At 40.2% G+C, this 18,286-nt stretch overlaps 2 protein-coding genes across 5 annotated transcripts in view; one reads left to right on the forward strand and one right to left on the reverse strand.

Annotated features, from left to right (window-relative positions):
* The window catches only part of LOC142492541 (antileukoproteinase-like), a 34,476-nt gene extending 22,359 nt beyond the window's left edge, over window positions 1–12,117 (forward strand). The window contains exons 4-6 of one of the 4 annotated variants that reach the window (XM_075595239.1): window positions 2,695–2,838; window positions 4,037–4,180; window positions 11,774–12,117. In XM_075595239.1, coding sequence (XP_075451354.1) covers window positions 2,695–2,838; window positions 4,037–4,180; window positions 11,774–11,778 — 293 coding nt within the window. In that variant the 3' untranslated portion in view covers window positions 11,779–12,117. Of the gene's footprint in view, window positions 1–2,694; window positions 2,839–3,716; window positions 3,836–4,036; window positions 4,181–11,773 lie in introns of those variants that run through there. The other 3 variants (XM_075595241.1, XM_075595242.1, XM_075595240.1) reach the window with 3 other exon arrangements.
* The window catches only part of LOC142492542 (uncharacterized), a 177,004-nt gene that overhangs the window by 90,669 nt on the left and 68,049 nt on the right, over window positions 1–18,286 (reverse strand). The window lies entirely within an intron of this gene.

Consider the following 18,286-nt stretch of genomic DNA (forward strand, 5'->3'; position numbering starts at 1 on the left):
GATCTCTCTGCGGTACGAGCTGTGCGAGGAGACACAGAGAGAGGGACCACTTCTCTCTGATCTCTCTGCTGTAAGAGCTGTGTGGGGAGACACAGAGAGAGAGACCGCTTCTCTCTGATCTCTCTGCGGTACGAGCTGTGCGAGGAGACACAGAGAGAGGGACCGATTCTCTCTGATCTCTCTGCTGTAAGAGCTGTGCGGGGAGACACAGAGAGAGGGACCACTTCTCTCTGATCTCTCTGCTGTAAGAGCTGTGCGAGGAGACACAGAGAGAGGGGCCGCTTCTCTCTGCTCTCTCTGCTGTAAGAGGTGTGCGGGGAGACACAGAGAGAGGGGCCGCTTCTCTCTGATCTCTCTGCTGTAAGAGCTCTGCGGGAGACACAGAGAGAGGGACGCTTCTCTCTGATCTCTCTGCTGTAAGAGCTGTGCTGGGAGACACAGAGAGAGGGACCGCTTCTCTCTGATCTCTCTGCTGTAAGAGCTGTGCGTGGAGACACAGAGAGATGGGCTGATTCTCTCTGATCTCTCTGCTGTAAGAGCTGTGTGGGGAGACACATACAGTAGAGAGGGACATCTTCTCTCTGATCTCTCTGCTGTAAGAGCTGTGCAGGGAGACACAGAGAGAGGGACCGCTTCTCTCTGATCTCTCTGCTGTAAGAGCTGTGCGGGGAGACACAGAGAGAGGGACCACTTCTCTCTGATCTCTCTGCTTTAAGAGCTGTGCGGCGAGACACAAAGAGAGGGGCCACTTCTCTCTGCTCTCTCTGCTGTAAGAGCCGTGCGGGGAGACGCAGAGAGAGGGACTGCTTATCTCTGATCTCTCTGCTGTAAGAGCTGTGTGGGGAGACACAAAGAGAGGGGCCACTTCTCTCTGATCTCTCTGCTGTAAGAGCTGTGCGGGGAGACAGAGAGAGGGACCACTTCTCTCTGATCTCTGCTGTAAGAGCTGTGCGGGGGCACAGAGAGAGGGGTCGCTTCTCTCTGATCTCTCTGCTGTAAGAGCTGTGCGGGGAGATACAGAGAGAGAGGGACCGCTTCTCTCTGATCTCTCTGCTGTATGAGCTGTGCGGGAGACACAGAGAGGGACCGCTTCTCTCTGATCTCTCTGCTCTAAGAGCTGTGTGGGGAGACGCAGATTGAGGGACCGCTTTTCTCTGATCTCTCTGCTGTAAGAGCTGTGCGGGGAGACACAGAGAGAGGGGCCGCTTCTCTCTGATCTCTCTGCTGTAAGAGCTGTGCGGGGAGACACAGAGAGAGGGGCCGCTTCTCTCTGATCTCTTTGCTGTAAGAGCTGTGCGGGGAGACGCAGAGAGGGTCCGCTTCTCTCTAATGTAAGAGCTGTGCGGGGAGACACAGAGAGGGGGACCACTTCTTTCTGATGTCTCTGCTGTAAGGGCTGTAAGGGGAGACGCAGAGAGGGACCGCTTCTCTTTGCTCTCTCTGTGCAGCTATTCTAGACTGATATGTCCCGGTAGGTTTAAGACAGCGGAAGTCCCATTTAAATTATGCACAATCTGTATCACGTTCTTAATTAACACAGTGAGATACAATTCTTTGCTAAAACAGCTGCTTGTGCCAGGGAAATGCCCAAAGCACAGTTTAATAAATAGGCCCCAAAGACATGTGCTGTATGTTTATCCTCAGCATGTAAAGATTTATAGTCCTTTCTCAATGTCGGTTTAATAGAGACTTCTCAGATTAAGATGTACAGAGAATTTGAAATCTCACAGGTCTCTTCTTCACATGTGCATTACACATGTAGTACTGTACGTGTTTGGACATTAAGAGATATATCAGCCTGCCACAAATGTACCAAAATATATGGTAGAGAAGAAATTATAATATAATCACGTATTACTAGTGTGATAAAATAAATCACAATGTTTCTGTTTTCTAAACCACAGGAAAAGTGAACATGTGTGATAACGTAGTAAAAAGAGGAAACAAGCCATTTAGTAACATATGTAGTATCACAGTAGTGCAGTGAAATGGTATCAGGGTAATAACCGTATGGTAAGGTAGCATCATAGTACTACAGTAACATAGTTTCATAATAGTGTGAGAATATATTAACATGTTAGTATGGTAACATACTGTAGTAACTACTGTATAGTAACATGATAACATGGTAACATACTGTAGTAACTACTGTATAGTAACATGATAACAAGGCAACATACTGTAGTAACTACTGTATAGTAGTAACATGATAACACGGTAACATACTGTTGTAAATGAGACACACAGAAAGATCAAATTCCTTGAAGTTGGACTCTTTGTTAAACTCTCTCTGGGAGACACGTGCAGTGTATTTATATTGATACACACGTATCCCATCATTAAACCCCAGTATTGTATTTGCCAAATACAGAAACTTAATGCAAATCCTTCCTGACTAGGAAATTGCAATCAGAGTTTCTCCCCGGATCAATAATCTGCTTTAGGAATTTCCCATTTTTTTGTAACTGCTGTATCTTCCAGCTCCGTTTTCAAGCATACTAATATGTGCATGTAATAAGTTCCCATTCTGTAAAGTACTGTGTTCTATTGTATTTGATGAAAATATATAAAACACGTGAACATAAATACAACAACAATAATGTTTTTTGTTTAAATACATTTTATGGGATTCTACCGCCTCTTTACACAGTGATTCTGACAGATGTTAAAGTTCGATGTCATTGTGTTTTGCAGAGAAATCTGGAATATGTCCAAGGACATTGGCAAAATGTGCCTACCCACCTCCCCCGCCAATGTGTAAAAATGATATTGAGTGTACCGGGGAAAAGAAGTGCTGCACTCCATTCTGTAGACAGGAGTGCACAGACCCCATTGAAAGTAAGTGGACAACCTAAACACAGTGACAAAAATGTACTTATTGTGTCTCAATCTCTTTGTTAAGAGTTATGGGTGCTCAAACTAGGAGTGTGCCCCCTAGGGGATGTGCAATACTTTCTATTTTTGGGGGAGGCTGAAACGAGCCCCGTGCTTACAGCGGGCCTTGTGCTCTTCCTCATAACATTAAATTGATTTTCAGGGGAGAGCACGGGGACTGTGTGACTGTCTCTCACCTTCTTTTTTCCTCTGGCATTTTCTCAATGCAATAACGCAGCATCAAATGATGCCGCAACGTCAAATGGCGATGCAATGTCAGGAGATGCCGGAGAGCAGCTAAGAGGTCCGAGGGGGCGCGACTTAAAAAGCTTGAACACCACTGTGTTAAGATCTATAACATTTCTAGCACTTCAGAAGTGTACTTTTATTTTAGGTTATGATTTACAATAGACAGGAAAATGGTTAGACTAGGTGTGACATGTGGATCTTATCTGCCACAACATTTTATGTGCCTATAACATCCGGAGAACGGGAAGCTCAAGGAGAAGATGAGGACATTTTTTTCACAGAAAGATTAGTGCATACATATCTATCCTAAATATATATGGAAAACATAGCTCAAGTGTTGTCTAATACTTTAGAACCGACATTGACAAGGGGAATTAATTGGCCAGCGATGTCTATATCCCTACCGTATATGTTTCACTAACAAATTGTGTATACATTTACATATGAGTACAAAGTGCAGAAAATCAATCATATGTTCATTTTAAATCTATTACTATATAATATATTGCTACAGTTTATAATACAGTACATCATATGGCAATGCGTTTATATGTAAATAATGTTAATAGCTGTATTTGTCTTGATACTTGTAGATTTTCCATTTTGAATCCCATCGAATTGGTCTGGCATGAATTAAAGCATCATCTGCACAGGCATTTGAAGCCATTGAACAAAGATTATCTAATAAAGGGGATACATAAACACTGGGACGATGTTACATACTAATATGGGAATGTTCCCATTCTGGAAAGTACTGTGTTCTATTGTATTTGATGAAAAAATATATTAAAAAAGTGAACATAAATACAACAAAAATAATGTTTTTTGTTTAAATACATTTTATGGGATTCTACCTCCTCTTTACACAGTGATTCTGACAGATGTTAAAGTTCGATGTCATTGTGTTTTGCAGAGAAACCTGGAATATGTCCAAGGACATTGGTACAATGTGCCTTCCCGCTTCCCCTGCCAAGGTGTAGAAGTGATATGGAGTGTAAAGGTAGAAAGAAGTGCTGCACCCCGCTCTGTACACGGGAGTGCACAGACCCCATTACAAGTAAGTGGACACCCAAACACAGCGACAAAAAAATTCTTATTGTGTCTCAATCTCTTTGTTAAGACAGGGGTGTACAAACTGGGGAGTGCGCCCCCTAGGGGATGTGCAATATTTTCTAATGATGGGGGCTGAACCGAGCCCCGTGCTGTCCGAGGCTTTGTGCTCTTCCTCATAACATTAAATTGAATGTCGGGGGAGAGCGCGGGGCCTGTGTGACTGTCTCTCACCTTCTCTCTGGCTTTTCCTCTGCAATAAGGTGGCATCAAATGATGCCGCAAAGTCAACTGGCGATGCATTGTCATGACAACGTGATGTTGTGATGTCACATGACGCCGCAATATGACAGAGTTGAGGAGATGCCAGAGAGCAGCTAAGAGGGCAGAGGGGGCGCGACAAAGAGTTTGAACACAACTGTGTTACGATGTATAAAATGTCTAGCACTTTAGAAGTGTGCATTTATTTTAGGTTATGATTAAATGAGAGTTCTACACAGATGTTGTCATGTATACAGGTTATGTATGTATATACAGTATGTTATCATGTATACATGTCATGTATGTATATACAGTATGTTATCATGTATACATGTCATGTATGTATATACAGTATGTTATAATGTGTACAGGTCATGTATGTATATACAGTATGTTATAATGTGTACAGGTCATGTATGTATATACAGTATGTTATCATGTATACATGTCATGTATGTATATACAGTATGTTATCATGTATACATGTCATGTATGTATATACAGTATGTTATAATGTATACAGGTTATGTATGTATATACAGTATGTTATAATGTGTACAGGTCATGTATGTATATACAGTATGTTCTCATGTATACATGTCATGTATGTATATACAGTATGTTATCATGTATACATGTCATGTATTTATATACAGTATATTATCATGTATTCATGGCATGTATGTATATACAGTATGTTATCATGTATACAGGCCATGTATGTATATACAGTATGTTATCATGTATACAGGTTATGTATGTATATACAATATGTTATTATGTATACAGGTTATGTATGTTTATACATTATGTTATCATGTATACAGGTTATGTATGTTTATACAGTATGTTATCATGTATACATGTCATGTATGTATATACTGTCCAGTATGTTATCATGTATATAGGTTATGTATGTATATACAGTATGTTATCAGGTATACAGGTTATGTATGTTTATACAGTATGTTATCATGTATACATGATAATGTATGTATATACAGTATGTTATCATGTATACATGTCATGTATGTATATACAGTATGTTATCATGTATACAGGTTATGTATGTATATACAGTATGTTATCATGTATACATTTCATGTATGTATATACAGTATGTTATCATGTATTCATGGCATGTATGTATATACAGTATGTTATCATGTATACAGGTTATGTATGTATATAAAGTATGTTATCATGTATACATGTCATGTATGTATATACAGTATGTTATCATGTATACATGTCATGTATGTATATACAGTATGTTATCATGTATACATGTCATGTATGTATATACAGTATGTTATCATGTATTCATGGCATGTATGTATATACAGTATGTTATCATGTATACAGGCCATGTATGTATATACAGTATGTTATCATGTATACAGGTTATGTATGTATATACAATATGTTATTATGTATACAGGTTATGTATGTTTATACATTATGTTATCATGTATACAGGTTATGTATGTTTATACAGTATGTTATCATGTATACATGTCATGTATGTATATACTGTACAGTATGTTATCATGTATACAGGTTATGTATGTATATACAATATGTTATCATGTATACAGGTTATGTATGTTTATACAGTATGTTATCATGTGTACATGTCATGTATGTATATACAGTATGTTATCATGTATACATGTCATGTATGTATATACAGTATGTTATCATGTATACAGGTTATGTATGTATATACAGTATGTTATCATGTATTCATGGCATGTATGTATATACAGTATGTTATCATGTATACAGGTTATGTATGTATATAAAGTATGTTATCATGTATACATGTCATGTATGTATATACAGTATGTTATCATGTATACATGTCATGTATGTATATACAGTATGTTATCATGTATACAGGTTATGTATGTATATACAGTATGTTATCATGTATACAGGTCATGTATGTATATGTGTTATTGTGTACACAGGTCATGTATGTATATACAGTATGTTATCATGTATACAGGTCATGTATGTATATACAGTATGTTATCATGTATACATGTCATGTATGTATATACAGTATTTTATCATGAATACAGGTTATGTATGTATATACAGTATGTTATCATGCATACAGGTTATGTATGTATATACAGTATGTTATCATGTATACAGGTCATGTATGTATATACAGTATGTTATCATGTATACATGTCATGTATGTATATACATTATGTTATCATGTATACATGTCATGTATGTATATACAGTATGTTATCATGAATACAGGTTATGTATGTATATACAGTATGTTATCATGCATACAGGTTATGTATGTATATACAGTATGTTATCATGTATACAGGTCATGTATGTATATGTGTTATTGTGTATACAGGTCATGTATGTATATACAGTATGTTATCATGTATACAGGTCATGTGTGTATATACAGTATGTTATCATGTATACAGGTCATGTATGTATATGTGTTATTGTGTATACAGGTTATGTATATATATATATACAGTATGTTATCATGTATACAGGTCATGTATGTATATACAGTATGTTATCATGTAAACAGGTCATGTATGTATATTTGTTATTGTGTATACAGGTCATGTATGTATGTTACATTATGTTATCATGTATACAGGTCATGTATGTATATACAGTATGTTATCATGTATACAGGCCATGTATGTATACTGTATGTGTTGTACAGGTCATGGCTTTATTAGCTGCAGGTACAGATGGGCGGACTTGTTTGAATCCAAAACACAGATTTTCCCTGGCTTTTCAGAGCAAATCCGATCCGCACGCTGAAATACGGAGTCTGATATCAGCAGCTTTAGCCAGCGCAAAGTCTTTACATTTGTCCATAGGGCTGTTTTAAAGAATCCAACATCATATTGAATGTAAGTTTTAGAGAAATGTCTGCCCAACTCTATCTGCAGGTGTGCACCGTGTGTGGGGTAACAGCACGAGATCTCCACACCACAAGCGCTGGGCTTGATACGCTATCTATAGTGCAGATCATGATAAGATTGCAGGAGAAAAAAAGATTAGATCAATCGCTCAACCTTAATATACAGATAATTAGATAGTTGTACATATAACGGGGTGCATGGGGAATAAATGCTAGCAATACAAACTAATCAGAGAGTGATCACACAAGAAACCCCAAATGTGTGCACCCTACAATTAATAACAATGAATTATATTAATATAAACGGAGTGTTCAAGATTTCATTCTGAGAAGAGTAAAATCCAAAAAATAAAAAAGTTTTATTAAACAACTCATCTAAGTGCATAATAGGTGAAAACATAAAATGGCTAAAATATCTCACGATGAGACAGAGTGCCGACTTCGTATACACAGAGAGGTTCACAAGTTACACAGATCTATGGCAATACCTGCGTATATTAGATCATTAATGTCGGTGTATGTCGCCCTCAGTAGGTTTGTTTTTTATTTTTTGGATTTTACCCTTCTCAGAATTAAATCTTGAACACTCAGTTTATATTAAGATAATTCATTGTTCAAAACGTATTATTAATGGTAGAGTGCAAACATTTGGGGTTTCTTTTGTGAGCACTCTCTGATCACTGGGTATTGCTAAGATTGCAGGAGCTAATGCACAATCCCTAAACAATAATATTAAGCCCTATTCATTCATTATAGAACATAAAGACAACAGAGATTAAAACAAGAGAGAGTTCAATGATGCATGATCTGTTCAATTAATCTTACTGGGAAAGGCTAAAAGATATCCACATGAACAGCCTACAAGAAATGAGGTGATGAGATATGAAGGAAACATTTACAGTAAATAAGAAGGATAAATAATAGATAAAGTAACATAAGATTATTCTAAATATGAAAGAAAGTTAAGGATCAAATAGGGTCTGGGGATTTGCAATAGACAGGAAAATGGTTAGACTAGGTGTGACATGTGGATCTTATCTGCCATAACATTTTATGTGCCTATAACACCTGGAGAATGGGAAGCTCAAGGAGAAAACTAGGAAACATTTTTTACAGAAAGATCAGTGCATACACAAATATCCTAAATATATATGGAAAACATAGCTCAAGTGTTGTCTAATACTTTAGATCCGACATTGGACAAGGGGAACTAATTGGCCAGCGATGTCTATATCCCTACTGTATATGTTTGTCACAGGAGACCAGGTTTATCCTACACCTTTTATACCGGGATCAACTGATTGAGCAGTAAAGTAAATTGTAATTTAATCCACGAACAAAACATACACACAATGGGTGACAATTTGCAATAGATAATACGCTTACTGGGATCTGGGGCTAACGAACGTTCCTTTCCTAGAACGAAATGTTATGAATTGAGGTCTGTACGAGTCCTTTCCAATGACCGGGAGGTACTCACAAACGTCCTGGAGTGCAAATCGGCATGCAATCCCAGCTGCAACCGCTATGTCCCGTTTCCAGAACTTGGCCAATGAAAAGAGGAACTTTTCTTGAGCTGAAATTTCTCAAGCCGGCTCGCGTCTATTTGTTACAGAGCATCTTTCTTTAGATTTTGCCGCTGATGGTCTGGCACTTGGAAATCTGACGTCCTGATTGGCTGCAAGGTTTCTTATAAGTTTTGGAGTACCATTCAGAAATTACTACAGCCAACCAGCGCGTGGGAACTTCACTGCCAGCCAATCCCCAATTTGCCGATATCCCCAAGCCAAGTGCTTGGGATCATTGTCCTGTTGCATGACCCAATTTTGGCCAAGCTTTAGCTGTCGGACAGCTGGCCTCACATTTGACTCTAGAATACTTTGGTATACAGAGGAGTTCATGTTTGACTCAATGACTGCAATGTTCCCAGGTCCTGTAGCTGCAAACAAGTCCAAATCCTCACCCCTCCACCACCGTGCTTGACATTTGGTATGAGGTGTTTGTGTTGATATGCTGTGTTTGGCTTTAGCCAAATGTGGTGCTGTGCATTATGGCCAAAAATCTCCACTTTGGTTTCGTCTGTCCAAAGGACATTGTTCCAGAAGTCTTGTGGTTTGTTCAGATGCAACTTTGCAAACCTAAGCCGTGCTGCCATGTTCTTTTTAGAGAGAAGAGGCTTACTCCTGGCAACCCTCCAGATAAACCATACTTGTTCAGTCTTTTCTAATTGTACTGTCATGAACTTTAACATTTAACATTCTAACTGAGGCCTGTAGTGTCTGAGATGTTACTCTTGGGTATTTTTTCAATTTCTCTGAGCATTGCATGGTCTGACCTTGGGGTGAATTTGCTGGGATGTCTACTTCTGGGAAGATTGGCAATTGTCTTGAATGTTTTCCACTTTTGAATATTCTTTCTCACTGTAGAATGATGGACTTTAAATTGTTTGGAAATGGCCTTATAACCCTTCCCAGATTGATGGGCAGCAACAATTGCTTCTCTAAAATCATAAATTAAACCACACATATAATCAGAAGACTATAAACAGCCCCCAAAAATTGCACTCAAAATAGGTGACAGATGAAGTATAATGTCAACCAGTGAAAAGCTGGATATGAGCCAAATCCTAAACATAGGAATTAATGCTAAAAGGTCACACTCAAATAGAAAATAAAAAAGACTTTAACAGTTATGCTGTAAAATCGACGAAACACAATAAAAATGCACAACAGTGCATAAATAAAATCCCCTAATGTGTAAGGTAACGGTAACTAATATGGACAAAATATTGTACCAAAATATCGGTTTATAAGGTTCCACTCAGCGACGCTACATACAACTTACTCCTCCCCCTTGAGAAAGCGTGCGGTGACGCGTGAAACGTACGTCGGGGTACGCCATGATGTCATCACGTTGACGCATGCGCGGCTTGTGGACTGAGTAACGGTAGCTCCTACCTGCCCATGGAGCTCTCTGGCTGCTATACGGATACCAGGTTGTATGCTACATACTGGGTCCGGCGTTCTATACACTGTGTGGGGATTTGCTACTGCGCACATTGTGCTGTGCGCTACCCTTATTATTCCACCTACACGCCTACACACGTGTGTATCATACTGGTACTATACGGAACTTATTTGTTCCTTGTGTATGCAGAGGGATCGTTTGATCACATTACTGTGCACACAGTGGGTGTTACTTATACACTGTCTACTCACTTTCCCTCCTGATTGCAAATCTATACCTGTTATTTGCATTTCCTGTGTATGCAACAATGCAGCTTTTGATATAGCTTTTGAATCATTATAAGCTTTACTATTGATTTTTGGTACAATATTTTGTCCATATTAGTTACCGAAACCTTACCCATTAGGGGATTTTATTTATGCACTGTTGTGCATTTTTATTGTGTTTCGTCGATTTTACAGCATAACTATTAAAGTCTTTTTTATTTTCTTTTTGAGTGTGACCTTTTAGCATTAATTCCTATGTTTAGGATTTGGCTCATATCCAACTTTTCACTGGTTGACATTATACTTCATCTGTCACCTATCTTGAGTGCAATTATTGGGGGCTGTTTATAGTCTTCTGATTATATGTGTGGTTTAATTTACGGTTTTACTCCCTTGCACCAGGTAGACTATGTTTCTATGTGTGTGTGTCTGGTGTAGCGACGTGCCCTGTGTGTAATTATATTCTCTAAAATCATTGCTAATGTCTTTCCTCCTTGGCATTGTGTTAACACACACCTGAATGCTCCAGACCAGCAAACTGCTAAAACATCGGCTTTTATAGAGGTGGTCACACTTGCTGATGATCAATTAATCAAGGACATTTGATTAGCAGCACCTGTCTGCTACTTTGCATCTTAATTCCTATGGAAGCAGTAAGGGTGTACTTAGTTTTTCACACATATCTTCTCCATTTTGGCTTTATTTTTGTTAAATAAATCATGATACGGTGTAATATGTCATGTGTTGTTGTTCACATGAGGTTGTATTTACCTAATTTTTAGACCTGCTAAGTAACAGATGATTGTTATTATTTCCTGATATGTAAAACCATGGAATTCAAAGAGGGTGTACTTTCTTTTTCAAACAACTTTACAGTCACAATAATGCAGATACGACAATCAGATCCAAGAGCTGACACACTAGGACCTCAACACAAGGATCAGGGGTAACCAAAAGGGCTTAACCTTTATTAGTGAGCCGGGTTACCCCTTCACCATCACAATGTTTCAATAACAAATTGTGTATACATTTACATATGAGTATAAAGAGCAGAAGATCAATAATATATTCATTGTAAATGTATTACTATTTAATATATTGCTACAGTGTATAGTACTGTATATTATTTGGCAATGTGTCTATATGTAAATCATGTTAATAACTGTATTTGTCTCTATACTTATAGATTAGCCAATTTGAATCCCATCGAATTGGTCTGGCATGAATTAAAGCATCATCTTCACAACCATTTGAAGCCAGTGAACAAAGATTATCTAGTAAAGGGGATACATAAAATCTGGGATGATGTGCCTGAGTGGTGAAACATGCAACAACTACTGTACATAACCCAGCTATGGAATATATTATTAGTAGTAATAGACAGAAACGGAATGGAAATAGGGATGTAAATGAAGGACTGCATTTTAAGACTTAATTTTTTTTTATTTTGAAGTGTCCTGAACAAAATCAACTTTATTCAATTCTGTTGTACTGCACCTAAACCAAATAAAGGAACTGTGGTATGTTCAATATTGAACATGTGGTTTGATTTTTTTATGGGCTTTAACAGGATTTGATATGATTGCTTAAAGGTAAATTGGTGTCACGGGAGACCAGTCATTTACACGTTTTACCAGGATCATTCACTGAGCAAAACATTTAAGTGAAATAAATTGTAAATGTATTAAATTACTTGGGTACTAGGACACAAAAAACTAGACTTTCCTATGTGTAGGGGACTCTAAAATAGAGTTTTACCTTGACCGCGACTTAGCACCAAACATCCTGGAACTAAAATCATCTAGAAATCCCAACTGCGATCACTATGGTCAATTATGAAAACTGGGCCGCGAAAAGCTGGATTCCGAAAATATTCCGGGCAGACTTTCTGAAGCCGGTGCCTGGCTATTCGCATAAGAGCACTTTTGAAAAACCTGTCCGTGTTCTAGAAATGAAAATCTCCCGATATCATTGGTTCAGAGGTTTCTTATACAAATGTGCAGTATACAACAAAAGACAGGGGTGCCCAATGCTACATCCAATTGACAAAACATATATGGTAATAAGTATAAAGTACAAATACTTCAATAATAAAATATTCTTGGTTATTTAGTTAAACCCTTTGGCCAAAGCGTCATAAGCCTGCATACCAACATGTGTAACCAAATTTGCAGGTCCTAAAACTAAACTGTTATACAGATGTAGCCGGATGCTTAATTCTGCTAGCCCAGGAAAAATCAGGGAAAATTTGGGGCTGCAACATTTCTGTAAGGTTTTTCAGTTATTTAAATGCAGACTAATGGCCCAGTGAATTAACAGAGCAGGAAGACCTGCTATTTGAATGGGACAACAGGGACCCCCTGCTGTGATAATCTGATGGACCATTAGTCTGTATTCAAAAAGCAGAAAAATCTCACAGAAATTTTGCAAATTTCTGTGAGATAGCCCGAAATTTACCAAGATTTCTCCTGGGCTAGCAGAAGAAAACATCCGGCTACGGGTCTCATGCTATAAACAGCGATAAGCCATAATCGCCAAAAAAGTCTACAGCAAATCAGTAAAGCCCGATAAACCGGCGCTATGAGGCAAAATCACTGGGGGATTTTTTACGAGAAAATAAAAACGCCAGATGCACGACGATAAGCAACTTATCGGCGCTTATCGCCAGTTTCTCAAATTTGTGGTATTCTAGTAGCCCCAATCAACTTATCGCAGCTGATCGGCGGCTAGAATTTAGAATTCCTCTCAAAGGAATAAGCGATAAGCGGCGAGATGGGACTTAGAAAAAAAATGCATTTTCCTGCATCAGATTGATGTTGGGGAAGACTCCGGAGCTGATATACATTTATTTCAGCACGGGTGACACCCGGCAGTAAAGAGATGCTTAAAAATGCCTTTACAAACAACTTAATTACCTTAGCGGCTAACCGCTAAGGCAATGAAGGGGTTAACCACCCGTGCTATGCTTATTGTGGGTAGCGGGGGTGGTTGAAGGTTGTATTTGGCCCTCGGTATGTGTTTAGGCCTTGCGGAGGGGTTGCGGGTGGTCTTAACCCCTTCATTACCTTAACGGTTAATACCGCTTTCACAGGAGACCAGGTCTCTTAACACCATTTATACCCAGGATCATATGATTGAGAAAAGCAAGGCGATAACATAAATTGTAATTTATTTCACGAATGGACATACAGATGCAGCCACCAGTATTAGAACTCTTGCCTAGGATATTCTGGGGCAGTCTCACAGTAAATGCCTCAACATTGCTGCAACATTGCCTCAACATTTCTGTGAGATACTTAATGGCCCATCAGATTAACACAGCAGGGGTCCCTGCAGTCCTGCGGGACCTACCGCTGTGTTAATTCGATGGGCCATTAAGAATCTCACAGAAATGTTGAGGCATTTACTATGAGACGGCCCCAGAATCTCCCAGAATTTCCTGGGTAAGTATCCAAATTCTGGTAGCTGCATCTGTACACACAATGTTACACAATTACATTCAAAATACACTTACTGGGACAGGGCCAAACGAAATAAAATGTTCCCAAAACGAAATTTTGAAAGCCAAAGTCTCAATGAGCAATTTCCCAGGAGCGGGAGTTGCTCGCAAAATGGCTTGAAACGGTCCTCGGTCAGCAGCGCTACCTGCAACTGCTGTGTACTCCGACGGAGCTGCTTCTTTCGTTTTGCCTCCGCTGCAATGGCACTTGGAATCCTTGTATCTTACAAAAGCATAGATGTTTCTTACGAAGCTTGATGAAATCTTAGGTGAATCTTAGCTGGAACTGTGAATCTTTCATGAATCTGATTCCCGATGGGCTGCATGAATTCTTATAGAGTTTAAATCTTTATCTCTAACTAGTGCAGCCAATCCCTCCGTGGGAATAAGTTTCCCACCTATCCTGGAGTTGCCAATACATTGGAAACCTGGCAGAGGGGGCTTCTCATTCTGCTAAGAAAACAAACAAGAATAAGTGCGCAAATTACTACCTCTAGTGTATAATTAACCCCTTCACCACCTTAGTGTTAAAAATGAAAAATTACAACCTCTAATTCGAACACAGATGTCTGCAGCTATATTGATAGGGATATGGACACCCCTAGAACAACTGAAATACAAAGAAAACAAAAGTGCAGACGCATATAGTGAAGTTTGTAAAGTATATGTATATATATTATTAGGGTAAAATATCTGCGTACATCAAATCACAAGTTAAACAGCATTTCATGTACAAGAGATGGGTTACCAGTCGTCGCACCGCCATCACCAGACCTCAGGAGTTCTCCTTCACAGCCTCCAAGACGCACTGCCACGGTACTTGATGAGAAGCCTCCACTTTGGGACTGTTTATGGGCCGAGTGCGACACCTCCAGACGCCGGAGCTGCCTAGTTTGACGAACTCACCTAGTGGCAAACTAGGCAGCTCCGGCGTCTGGAGGTGTCGCACTCGGCGGCAGGCCTGAGGAGGAGGTGGTTATCGACGGCACTGACCAGAAAAGGACATCTACCCATAAAGTGGAGGCTTCTCACCAAGTACCGTGGCAGTGCGTCTTGGAGGCTGTGAAGGAGAACTCCTGAGGTCTGGTGGTGGCGGTGCGATGACTGGTAACCCATGTCTTGTACATGAAATGCTGTTTACCTTGTGATTTGATGTACGCAGATATTTTACCCTAATAATATATATACATAAACTTTACAAACTTCACTATGTGCGTCTGAGCTTTTGTTTTCTTTGTATTTCAGTCATTCTGCTAAGAGCATGAGCCAACCTAGCACATTTGATCCTTAGCATATGAGACCCAGCCCCTCTACCTGGCAACACTAAGTCTGGGCTGGCCACCATTTTCCAAACTGCCCAGACTTTACACTAGGATGGGGGTACTTGAGGAACCCCTTCCCAACTATCACCTTGGGGAAACTGAGCCTTTCCAACTCTGGGCTTTTACAGACATTGTGGCACCAAGCCAGCGGGATGTCTTAGAAGTCCAGAGCTGCACATCCTCAGCTCATTTAGAGAGTCACTAGACGCATGCTAAATGGGTGCTACAATAAATGAGTATTTCCCGGTCCCCTGTGGTCTGAATGAAAGCCCAAATGTGCCTAACATGTTTAATGCACTATTTGAGGGAGACTTTCATTCATCAATTTTTATACAAACTTATAAAAATTACACTATGGGTGTTTTGTTATATTTCTCCCTGACCTACGCGCACTTCAAGTTTCAGCGTGCTAGGAGCTTTCTAACCAAAGTTAGCACACAACCGTTTTTATTCCTCAAGCACTGAACTTAAAAACATTTTTCCTCTTGCTACCTTATACCTGGTGGGAAAGACACAGAACCCCTATACTGAGTTCTGGGCTTTGGGGCATGTACCAGGGGACCCTGGAATGTGATTTTCCCCTGCCTGGTCTTACTGTTCTGGTCTGTTCTGAAGCAGGGAGATCTGGCAATGAGCTGCAGACTGCTTTCTAAGGAGGCTTTTGTCCTGTGGTCTGTGCCTTCATGTCTCAAGGGATCTGGTAGGATTCCAGGGTACATGTTTCAGGGTAACCAGTGTAGCGATGGAAAGGGGGCTGGCCCGGCAATAAAGGGGTTACACCCCAGCTGGCCATGCCCACCATCATGTGGGAAGCTATGGGTTAAATTTAATAGTGATTACATGTGTTTTTATTCTCCTGCCTCAGTGCAAAATGTGTTCTCCCTTCTGGTTGTACGTATTGTCCTAATAACATGTGTTTTTACCTCTACAGTATATGCACCAAACACATGCACTGGGATCAGGTCGAGAGGGAAAGGGTGAAGTTTATTTACATGTTTATGGCCCTTTGTTCCCCTTCCCACCTTTTTAATCCTGTTTGCAGCCCGTCCCATAGGTCGCCATTGGAGCTCCATGCAAGTCTATGGAGATTTCAAGGGTTTGGGCCTGATATCAAAGAAGACCAGCAGGTGGCGCCCGAGAGGATGAGCGGAACTCCTCCATTGAAATGAATGGAGTAATGTCTTTCAATGGGGATTCCTCAAGTCCGACCTCCAAGAACGAGTTTGCTGCCGGCGAAACCGCAACCTCCGAAAGCGGATACAATTTCCATGAAAGAGCAATTGAACACTAAAGTAGCGTGGGAACTTGGTCACGGCCAAGTTCATTCATATTAAAATTGTAACTCTGGCCCTAGGGCAGGTAGCGGTCCCATTCTTTTTGCCCCTAGCTCAGGAGAAACCCCATACTCGACCCCAACCGAGTCCGACGGGCAATGGCCACGGGAAAAGGTCGCGGTCACCATGAGGGTCTCAGCCATTGACCACAATGGCGGAGGAAAGCCTCGAGGTGGTGAAAACCCTAAGTGTAAAACTGTATAAACTGGGAACCCATATCTACGGTTCGGTATAAACTATAGTGCTGGGATTTGGCCAATATGCAGTCACCGCTCTGGCATGATTGCATGGCAATTTCCAACCCTCTCTGATCAACCGAACAGACTATGGTTAATTGTTTAAATTATTTTTCTGCCATTGACTCCAATGGCGGAGAAATGCAACTTGTGCAACATGCGGTTTTAGAATCCATTATTGTATCTCCGGTTCGGTGGGTCCCCGCAAGATTAAACTTGGCCACTATGTAGAGTCCCCTCCAGCATGAGGGCGTGGCAAGTTTTAGCCCGCTTTGCCCAACCGATCGGAATATTTTGATATATATATAAAATATTGTAAATGTACTGTATTTTATGCCTAGTATAAAGCCCGCGAAATCTGCTGACCCATACGGTATGTTAATGGTCAGGGGGCGACAGTTTGTCTACACAAAGGCCACTGATCAAAAACTCATCCCCCCGGTTAGTATATACAGGGTGGAGAGAACGCAGGACATGGCATTTCACATGAAGTGCCATAATTTACACCTTTAGTCAGGTTTCCCCGGCCCAGATCCCCATCTGGCAGACTTAGAGATGCCAACTCTTTTGAGTGGGGTTAGGAAAATGGGAGCCTGACTAAGGGATTGTGCGCATTTGCCAGCTACCTGGGGGCAGGTACCAAAGTGCTTCCACATTAGCTGGCAACAGGTAATTGGGTTCAGATAATTGTTAACCAATACCTGAGACACAATGTTAGGGATAAAGCCCAAATCCCATATAACCGATTGTCAGCTCTATGCCCAATGTTGTTCGTGATTATACCTGACTGATACCTGATGCCTGATGAATTGCTAATTCGAATCCTGATTACTTCATTGTCCCTTCCCTAAGTAAGTGTAAATATCTTGTTTGTTATTTGTCTAATATTGTGTGTCCACCTTGCTTTTAAGGAATAACATCTCTTTATGATATCACAGTCGTATTCAATTCAACCCAGTTATATGGCGTATATTATAACCCTGTAAGCTATCATGACAACCAGGAAGTCTGGACCCTTCTACCCAAACACACCCTGACAACACTTTACAGTAAAATCATCCCGGAAACGCATGCCTTTTTAATCTCCTCTGGTTGGCACTGCTGGAACAGTAAATCACACACATATATCTTTATTAAAAAACGGTGCACGTGCCATAACTGGGTTGCAGAGCTGACACTTCAAACTCCCCAATATGGCTTAGAGGCACCCAGCTGGGCATAATACATTTATTATTGGCCTTGGTACCCCTCACCGTCAAACATACAGTGGCGGCCACCTTTATCCTAATGCGGCCGGATCTGCGGCGC

Source organism: Ascaphus truei, chromosome 4, assembly GCF_040206685.1.
Source record: "Ascaphus truei isolate aAscTru1 chromosome 4, aAscTru1.hap1, whole genome shotgun sequence".
In the NCBI taxonomy this organism is placed as follows: Eukaryota; Metazoa; Chordata; class Amphibia; order Anura; family Ascaphidae; genus Ascaphus; species Ascaphus truei.